This window comes from Sciurus carolinensis, chromosome 13 (assembly GCF_902686445.1).
Source record: "Sciurus carolinensis chromosome 13, mSciCar1.2, whole genome shotgun sequence".
Lineage (NCBI taxonomy): Eukaryota > Metazoa > Chordata > Mammalia > Rodentia > Sciuridae > Sciurus > Sciurus carolinensis.
Window position 1 is genome coordinate 26,083,907 of NC_062225.1, and position 10,122 is coordinate 26,094,028.

General features: G+C 39.8%; 1 protein-coding gene across 4 annotated transcripts in view; it reads left to right on the forward strand.

The window, feature by feature from the left end:
* Stambp (STAM binding protein) overlaps positions 1-9,909 on the forward strand; it is a 30,857-nt gene extending 20,948 nt beyond the window's left edge. For 2 of the 4 annotated variants that reach the window (XM_047523534.1, XM_047523536.1), the window contains exons 8-10: positions 6,362-6,474; positions 7,379-7,545; positions 9,245-9,908. In XM_047523534.1, coding sequence (XP_047379490.1) covers positions 6,362-6,474; positions 7,379-7,541 — 276 coding nt within the window. In that variant the 3' untranslated portion in view covers positions 7,542-7,545; positions 9,245-9,908. Of the gene's footprint in view, positions 1-6,361; positions 6,475-7,378; positions 7,546-9,244 lie in introns of all 4 variants that reach the window. The other 2 variants (XM_047523538.1, XM_047523537.1) reach the window with 2 other exon arrangements.
* The last annotated feature ends 213 nt before the right edge of the window (positions 9,910-10,122 follow it).

Here is a 10,122-nt window from a genome sequence, read left to right on the forward strand (position 1 = left end):
GGAGTCTTCTGCATAGAGCTGGCCTTGGAAGTTAAGGAAAATTGAGAGCAAGAAGAAAATCACAGGCTCCTGAGAGGAGGAGAGAAACTGGTTGATAGTGAAAATAAGATGAAGAGATATTTGAGAAAGTGAGGTCCCTGTTAGGACACAAAAGCCACAGGAGGAAGGATGTTATAAAAAGAAATTTCAGGATACTAACCCTACCACATGCTGTAGAGAGCCTCAGCATGGTGAAGATTTGGATCAGCCTATTGGATTTTGTGAGGTTGTTGAAGATCCATTTTCATGGGTTTTAGGCCTTGGTGGGAGTAGACTGTAAGATTTAAGAAGTCATGGGGATTGAGGTTGTGCAGTAGTGAAATGGACATGAACATTTTGAGGACCTTAGCTCTAGAGGAGGAAAAGATGAGATGGTGGCTTATGGCATAACAGGTCTGAGAGAATTTTTCCTTAATTGTTTAATGTGAAAAACCTTAAACATGTTTTGTTTTGATTTTGTTTTTTCAAAAGCTTTGTATTTTTAAATATAACACATTTATGAATGTATCTAAGCTGAATATGCACTTTAATGAATCATTAAGTAAACATCTATGTACACACACTACCTAAGACAGGAAATAGGATGCTGCCAGGAGCCTGCTCCCACCCAGTCACACTTCCTCCCTGGAAAAGGTGAGCCCTCTCCTGAGTTTTCTCATCACTCCTTCCTTGCTTTCTTTATAAGTTGCCACCTAAATGTGTATCCCGAAACATAATAGTTTAGCTTTGCCTGGCTTTGTCCTTTTTGTAAACAGAATTATATGTGATTTTTATGTCTTGCTTCTTTTACCCTAACTTCTGAAGGTTTATTCACATTCTTGATTGTAGTTATTTGAATGTGTTCTTGTGACCAGTGAGCCAGGGGAGTAAAGGTAAAAGAACAGGAGAGCCAAGGAAAATATCAAATCAGAAGTACAAAAGGAGGTTCATCTTCCTGTGGAGTGGAAAGCACTCATTCCTTCGAGACAGAGTTGAAGGAAGAGAAATGAATATATGGAGAGATTTTTGAAATGATATTTGAACCAGTCAAGGGAACATATTTTTAGGCAGTCTTGATTTCCGTAAGGTTTGGAATCTAGGTCTGCTGCAGGGCAGGAGGGAGAGAGGTAGATTTAGAAACAGGAGGATATGGAGGAAAGTTTGTGATAATTACTATTTAGACTTCAGGTAGAACCTAGCCACGAATAAATAAAGGTTTCTAAGAATCAGTGAAGGTCCAGCTAGGAACAAATTTAGAACTTAAATTGATAATATTTCAGCTCCCCCCTCCCATGATATTTCTGAATCATTTCTTCTTAGTTTGGGATTAAAAACAACAAAAAAGCAGACCATAACATTTGCTTAGATCTTAAAATTTCAAGAGGAGAATGCAAAAGATCAATTCTTTCTTCTTCACTTTGCCAACTATAAAACAGCTTCCCTGGTCAAAAACATTTCATGGTCACGTGTTGATCATCAGCTATTGACAAACCCCTACCCCATAGGAAGATACTCCTTCTCCTCTTGTCTCAGCCCTTCTTAACCCTCACTGCCCCTCCCATGTGGCCCCTCTGCCCCATCCAGGCACTCTGGCTGCCGTTGGCATTCACTTTCCTTGCTCATTTTGCTCCTTTGGCACATTGTTTTCTCTTCATGAAAAGGCTTTCCTCTCTCCGCAGCAGGGTAGAAATACCGAACATAGCTACTGTTGAGGGAACTTGCTTAGAGCTAGAGAGACCAGGGAATCAAGGCAAGGTTTTTTGTTTTTGTTTTTGTTTTTTAGTTTTACGGTTATTTATTGAGCCCCTGCTTTGTCCCTTTATAATCTTTCAAGCTACCCAACTTTAGATTTGTGACTAGATTGACTTGTATAGGCCTAGTTTACTTCTAGTTAGAATTCTGGGCTTCTTTAGGCCTAGTTTGCTTCCAGAATGAATGGTATAGGCACAGGCTATTGCTCCCTAGCAATCTAAAGGATTATATTATCATCAGGTAGAAACTTTTTTTTCCTTGTGATCCTCAAAGTTCTTCCATGCCCCCTGAGGACCTATATGGATCTTCTGCCAGTATTCCTCTAACAGACTCCTGCCCCGAAGACCTTCTCCACCCACAGTGAGCTCATCATGGCCTTCTATGGAGTGGTACTTCTGAGATAAGGCCATATGTAAGAATCATTTAGTGAGTTTTCAAAGTGTTCACTCTCATGATGGATATTTCCAGGGGTGGGGTGTGGGAGTCTATGCTTTTGACAAGCTCCTCAGGAGATTGGATTTTTGCACAGCTCATTTGAATATGGCACTTACTTTCTGTCAGTGAAGGTTGGTGTCCTTTCTGCGTCATACTGGTTCTTTCTTTTTCCAGTCTTATTACCTAAGACTATACCCCCTCTAAGATGAACATGTCATTATATAGTTGTCTATTTTATATACAAGAAGCATGCTTAATAAAACATGACATAAATAATTGGTAACAAATGAAATAAAGTGAATGAACATTTAAATATTGCTTGAACTCATTACCCTCAAATTTCAACATCTTCTCCTTTGCCTGATTTAGCTAGCCCCTGGAATTTGAGTAGCTTCCTACCTCCTATATCTTCCTTGGATGTTGCTTTAACCACAGAGTGTCTGTCCACTGAACTTCAGATTCACATTTGACCTTCTAATACCTGTCAGGAAGAATCATTCATCTACTTGTGGCTTATTAAGGCCTTGATTTCTATCATGTTGAAATATTTGGCAGCATGTGCCTTCTGTTGCAGAACGAGTGATTCTCCATGATGTAGAGAGCTCACCAGGAGCCAAATAGGCCTTGCTGGTCAGTTAGAACTTATGAATCTCTAGAACAACTGAAACCTAAATCATCCAGGGAGATGCTCACACTTCTTAAAGATGAAAAGGAGAAATTCACTCTCCTGCCATTCACGGTTGTTGAAGACATGCACCTAGTTGGTCAGTGGATGCCCAAGATGACTTCACCAACTGCTTTGGTTCTCTGGGTCCCAGAGTGAATCCAATATTGGAGTTCTTGAATTCTTCCTGTTTAGTTCAAGAATAGGAGGCCAGGGTTAGGGTTAGGGAGGGTGGCAAGAATGGAGGAAGGAAGGACTGTATAGAGGGAAAAGAGGGGTGGCAAGAATGGAGGAAGGAAGGACTGTATAGAGGGAAAAGAGGGGTGGGAGGGATGGGGGGGAGGGAAAAAATAACAGAATGAATCAAACAACATTACCCTATGTAAATTTATGATTACACAAATGGTATGCCTTTACTCCATGTACAAACAGAGAAACAACATGTATCCCATTTGTTTACAATAAAAAAAAATATTAAAAAAAAAAGAAAGAATAGGAGGCCAGAGCAGGAAACATCAGCAAACTGTCTCCTCCCCAGTCTCCAAGCCTGAGATACAGATGCCTTTACAGGTCTCCATTCCTGTTAGGCCTGTGATCATTATGCTGCATATAACCTCAGTCATCACCATTCACCAGATGGCAACCACACTGGTCTCCTGTCTTGTCTTTATACCTGAGAGAGGCAGGTACTGGGACACCTGTAGCACATCTCCCCACCTGCCGTGCCTGAGATGCAGTGTCTAATGGGGTCCACACCCCCAACTCCCACAAAGCTAGTCTCTTCACCTGCAGTTTCCACACTCAGGTCTCTTCTTACATCTCCATATCCCAGTCCTATGACCCTGAACCTGTCTCCTGATCTCATGTGTAAGACATAGCTCCTGAGCCACTGAGCCCCCAACACAGGCCTCATTCAGCTCTGTGCCCTTAATGTCAGTGTCCCTACCCCTGCACGCACACATGCACACACGTGTCTCCACAGCCTGATGCCTGCCACACCTAGGATGAAGGTCTCCTTCCTGGACTCCACACCTGCTAAACCCAGAGTAAGGGTCTAAACACCTGCTATATGCCTGATGCAGGACTCCTGGCCAGTGTCCCAGTGCCTTGGACCACAGTGGGTCTCCCCATAAGGCCCACCACACCAGTCCCTGGTCTGGCCACACCAACCCTAGGGAAACCTTTTCTTGACACCTGGGTCCTAGATTTGGATTTCCTTTTGAGAGATCAGAACTTGTGTACTTGGAACATGGCACAACATTGACTTTTGCCTTATTCATCTAACCTCAGAATTCAATTCTCCCTCTGTGCAGAGGTCTTTGGATTTTAACAATGCAGATCAATATTTCCCCCCATTATATCTCAGATTGAAGGTTTGAGCTCTGCCCTTTCCATATCCCACTATGTCAATGGTTTCCTATTCACCCTTTGCTTTGATACCTCCCGTCCCCCAAGCTTTACAGCCTATGGCTGCAGCTGGCCAGCCACTAGGAATTTCAGAACCCATTGGACCTCATGAACCATGGGATAAAAGTTCCCATTATCATAGTCCAGAGAAAAGTTTTTACCATTCTGTTCATTCCCTTCTTTTTTCTGCCTACTACCCCTCCCCTAGTACCATCATGAGTGTTCAGGCTGCTTAACACCATCGCTGTCTCCAAACACGGGAAGCGAGAAAGTTTCAAGTCTCTGTCTTCAGTTTACTATTAACTCCATACTGCATTACTCTCCAAGACCTCTCTTTCTGCAAAGGTCCTATGGGTGAATTAAATGAAACATGCTGGGTTATTTCATATGTTGTTTTTAACTGTGATGTAGGGCGGTGTGTGTTGCCTAGGCTAAACATTATATTTCTTTCTGTTGGGTTTAAATCACTCTGTCCATCAGACCCTCCATGGAATCCCAGAATTGTGGTTCTGCACAGTCCAATGAGGGCATCTCTGATACAGTAGGATAGCTGGAACTGAAGTGGGGGGGTCTTCCACAATTGCTCTCAGTAAAAATCCCCACCTACTTAGTTGTCATTGTGCAGGAATGGATTAAATCTAAGTAGTTTTATTTTCTTAGTCACTTTCACCCCCTTCCCCTCTCTCACTGTATTCCTCATTATAGACAACTCTTCCAAATTCAAAATTTTGCTTTTTCCTCCTTTTTCTATAAGCTTTTTTTTTTTTTTTTTTTTTTTTTTTTTTGGTACTGGGGATTAAACCCAGGGAGCTTATCCACTGAGCCACATCCCCAGCCCTTATTTTATATTTTATTTAGAGACAGAGTCTCACTGAGTTGCTTAGGGCCTTGTGAAGTTGCTGAAGCTGACTTTGAACTTTGGATTCTCTTGTCTCAGCCTCCCTAGCTGCTGGGTTTACAGGTGTATGCCACTGTGTCCAGCTTATTTCTTATTTTCTGATACTGTATAATAGAGGTATATATTTCTTTTTAATTTTTTTAATTTTTTTATTTTTACAGACTGCATTTTGATTTGTGGTACACAAATGAGGTACATCATTTTGTTTCTATGGTTGTACACAATGTAAATTCATACCATTCGTGTAATCATACATGTACATAGGGTAATCATGTCTGTCTCATTCCACTGTTTTTAATATCCCCCTTTTTATTTTTATTAACAAATAAAATCATGTATTTATAAATATGATGTACCACATGATCTTTCGGAATATGGAAAACTGATTAACATAGGCTTTACCTCACATCTTTATCATTTTTCTATGGTAAAAACATGTAAAAATCTTGCTTAAGCAGCTGGGCATAGTGGTATATACCTGTAATCCCACCTTCTAAGGAGGTTAAAAAAGGAAGATCACAAGCTCAAGGGCAGGATCAGCAACTTAGACCCTCAGGAACTTAGTGAGACCCTGTGTGAAAATAAAAAGGGTTTGGGATGTAGCTCAGTGTTAGACCACCCCTGAGTTCCATCTGCATGGAAAAATCGCCTTCCTTTATCAATTTTATAGTATATAATACATTGTTTTCTATGGAGTCACACTGGGTATATGGGTTAGTGGAACAGAACTTGCCTAGCCCTAGGTGAGGTCCTGGATTCAATTCCCGGCACTGTAAAAAAAAAAAAAAAATTATTTGGGGTTGAAGATTTAGCTCAGTGGCAGAACATACACAAGTACCTGGGTTTAATCCTCAACTCAAAAAACAAAAAAGAAAAAGAAAGAAAAAAAGAAGAAAGTGAACTATGTAGTCACCATGTTGTATAAGGAATCTTTTAACAACAACAAAAAAGAATATGGGTCTCTTCACATACTTGTATTGCATTTACTTGTTTATAGTGCTGGAAAGAAATATCCTTAGTTTTTGTGAACTTCAAGTGTACCCCTCATGGTTGTAAAGAGCTTGTAACTTAAAAAGGAGGCCAAAGCCAGCTGTTGAGAAGTCCTGCCATGGCCATACCTTTCTTCATGGACCAGGAGTAACTGTCCATGCTCACCAAGAGTTCTCTGGCTTCTTTTGTCTTCTCAGACTCATCCCACACAGACCGCCTTTCTCTCCAGTGTCGACCTACACACTCACTGTTCCTATCAGATGATGCTGCCAGAGTCAATAGCTATCGTCTGCTCCCCCAAGTTTCAAGAGTGAGTACACAGGATTTGGTTCTGGATGTTGTAGAGAGGCAGGAGCAAAGAAAGTCTCAGAGCAAAAGGTCTTTATATTTGAGACTTGTTCTTTAGAAAATACATAGATTATAGCATTAACTGACTGTTTTCTAAAATGCTTCTTCCAATCATATTCTGATAAACCTGTGATGCTTGTTTAAAAAGATATATAAGCAATAGTTTTGTTGCTTTTCCAAAAGAAGTCCAGAAGAACCAGGCACAATGGCACATGCCTCTAATCCAGTGACTTGGGAGGCTGACAGGAGGATTGATCCTCCTCAAAACAAAAGGACTGGGGATGAAACTAAGTAGTAAAGCACCCCTGGCTTCAATTCCCAGGATCAAAAAATTAAAATAACAATGAATTTTAAAAAGTTCACCAGAAATTTAGAGTGTGTGACTTGAAGTAATGGGAGTTCCAAGAGCTCAATGTTGTATTAAAGAATTTCAAATTCATGCTAAGTGAGTAGAGCTCAGTGGTAGAGCACTTGCATGGCATGTGTGAGGCCCTGGATACCATCCCTGGCACCACACAGATGCATAGAAGTTCAAAATCAAACTCATTATGTCATTATGTTAGCTCTTTTTCATTCCAAAAACTGTTATTTACTATGAGTTCTCCCAGCAAAACCAATGTGGTTATAGCAATGAATCATTCTGTAACTATGCTTCATTCACCAGAGAAGAGACTTGTAATTCAGCATACTATGAAAGCTGTCTCAAAATGACCAATGTTCTAATGCGTCTGAGAGTACATGCCTGGTCATTGTGTGTGTGTGTGTGTGTGTGTGTGTGTGTGTGTCTGTCTGTCTGTCTGTCTGTTGGTGGGGGGGTGCTGGGGAACACCTTTGCTTGCCTCTGAATCTGCCTTTTCTTATTTTAGAACTGGATTCTTTAAATTAACTGACCATGGATTAGAGGAGATTTCTTCATGTCGCCAGAAAGGATTTCATCCACACAGCAAGGATCCACCTCTGTTTTGTGTATGTATCCTGTGTAGAAGAAATTGGAGCTGTACTTCAGGCAAGGAGGACAGTCAGAGCTGATGAGGTGCATCGTCCTGTCTGGCCCAAATGGAAGATCTACCTTATCACCTATCTTTCCAGATCTCTGTAACAAGGACAGACATGGGAAGTAGTGTGGGAGGGAAACAGATTTGAATCTTAGTTCTCCACTTGATGACTGTGTGTCTTTGAGGCTACTTACCCTTCCAGGGCCTCATCTTTCTTATCTGTAAAGTGAGGATAATAATAATAAAACATGTTTATAGGATTATTGAGAGGATTAAATGAAGTAGGGGCTGGAGGTGTAGCTTAGTACTAGAACATGTGTTTAGCCTGCATGAAGCCCTGGGTTCAATCCCCAGCAGCACATACACAAAAGTAGTAATTTGCAGGAAGTATCTAATGCAGTAGCTGACATATTAAATGTTATTTTTGTTCTTCATCAATTGCTAAGCCTATACTTTGGTAAGAGATTTGAATGCAAAGGAAAAAAGCTCCTAACATAGGTAAATTAAGTATATTTGATCTGGAATTTTGCTTAGATAATAGGGATTTAAATATACATCCTTGAAGGTTATTTCAATTTTCCCCCTAAATTGTGTTCTATGAATAACAAGCTTAGTTGACGATCTAGATATGTGTGTTTCAGTTTGCCCCCCATATTTAATGTGATGGTGTTTCTTTATTTCACACTGACCTGGAGTATTACTATTTCTTTTGGGTTCAGAGAAAAATAGACCAATATGGAAAAGGAACTCAGAACCTTGTCACTAAAAGGAACTAGGGATGTTTGCAAGAGAAACCACAGGAAGGATCTTAGAGTTGACTTGAAGGGGTAGAAGAGCTGATACATAAAAAAGGTATAGGGAGGGGCTGGGGTTGTGGCTCAATGGTAGAGTGCTTGCCTAGCGTGTGTGAGGCACTGGGTTTGATCCTCAACACCACATAAAAATAAATAAATAAAATAAAGGTATTGTGTACATCTACAACTAAAAGAATTTAAAAAAAAAAAAAGGTATTGGGTTTTTCATACCACTCCCAGCACTAAAACTAAGATCTCAGGGAATGGACAGTCTTCAACTGAATATGAGGAAGATCTTTTTTTTTTTTTTTTTTTTTTTTGATTAGAGCATTATAGTTATATATAGTAGTCGAATTCATCCCAACAAAATCATACATGCATGGAATTTGATTTCAGTTCCTGTTACCCACCTTTTTTCCCTCCTCTCCTCCTTCCCCCTATTCCTCTTGAGGAAGAACTTTCAGACCAGTCTTTCAAAAAATAGATCAAGCTGCCTTGGAATATGATAAATAAGTACCAAGATGTTGAAATATAAACTGCACAATCAGGAAAAAAACCTGGGACCAATGCACAGGTTTCCAATTATAAATACTCCTTTCACAAGTCACAGCATGTATTCCCCCATGTAAAAATAAGTGTACTTTATTATCTTATTGACATAATAACCAAAAAATTCACTAATTCTTTTAAGTAAATGTTTACAAATGGACATTTGAAAAATAAACAAGATATATGAACAGATTTTGATTCAGTCTATGAGTAGGGCTGAATGGAAGTGGTCATTCCCAGACCGTTAACCATAACTGCCACTTAAGTGGCAGTCTTTTCTCCAGACTAGGAAACAGTGGCCTTGAATGAGCATTTTAAATAAGGGGTTTTGAAAAGTGACTTCTCAGAATTTTCCAGGACTTCACTTTTTTTTTTTTCTTTTTTCCTGTTTCAGAGCTGTACCCATGTGACTGTTGTGGACAGAGCAGTGACTGTCACAGACCTTCGATGAGAATTTGACTCACACACCTTCTGAGAACTATAAAACCATATCAATGTACTGTAGCCCCTTAATTTAAGCTTCCCAGAAAGCTTTGGAAGCTTTTAAAGCAAGAATAGGAAGGGAGCAACACCTGGAGAAGAACTGATTTTCTATTTCTGGTTTAAAAAGAAATAATTGATTATATTTTTTAGGCAAATCTGGAAAGGAGCACGATCTTGTAAAGCAACTAACTCAAAAATTAAGTCAAAAGAATGGTATGGGGAGCACCCACATGCCCTTCTTTCTAGATTCACCTAAGTGTTAACCTTTTTTTCCTCTAAGCTATCTTATAATTTATCTGCCAACTTGTTTATAATCTACCTTTGAACTAAATGAGAGTATCTATGCAGAAATTTGGAAGCCATTTAGAAAACTTTTGGGTTTTCCTTTGGTTTATGGGAATGCTAATGGAGCTTAATTACAAGGGTGAGGGACATCTCACTACATCTCCACAGACAGTGAGGCTCACAAACCCTGAAGAATGATTTTGTCTGGAGTTCTGTTATTTAACAAATATTTCGGGATATATTTCCTCTGCAATAAAATAATAATTAACTTACTTTGTTGTGCTCTAGAGTGATCTATTTGATGAAGCATCACATAAACATGCTAAGCAAAATGTCTAGTGGTTCTGGGAAAGGTAAGGGGAAAATGGAATTTAAGATGTACTGACATTAAAGGTGTATCCCAGTTCACTTTTAATTATTCAGTGTTTTTCTCTGCCTACTGCTGTCTTCCAGGAGCATGAAGTCATCTCTGTTCTTTTGGTGCTGTTTCAAGTGGGTCATCCC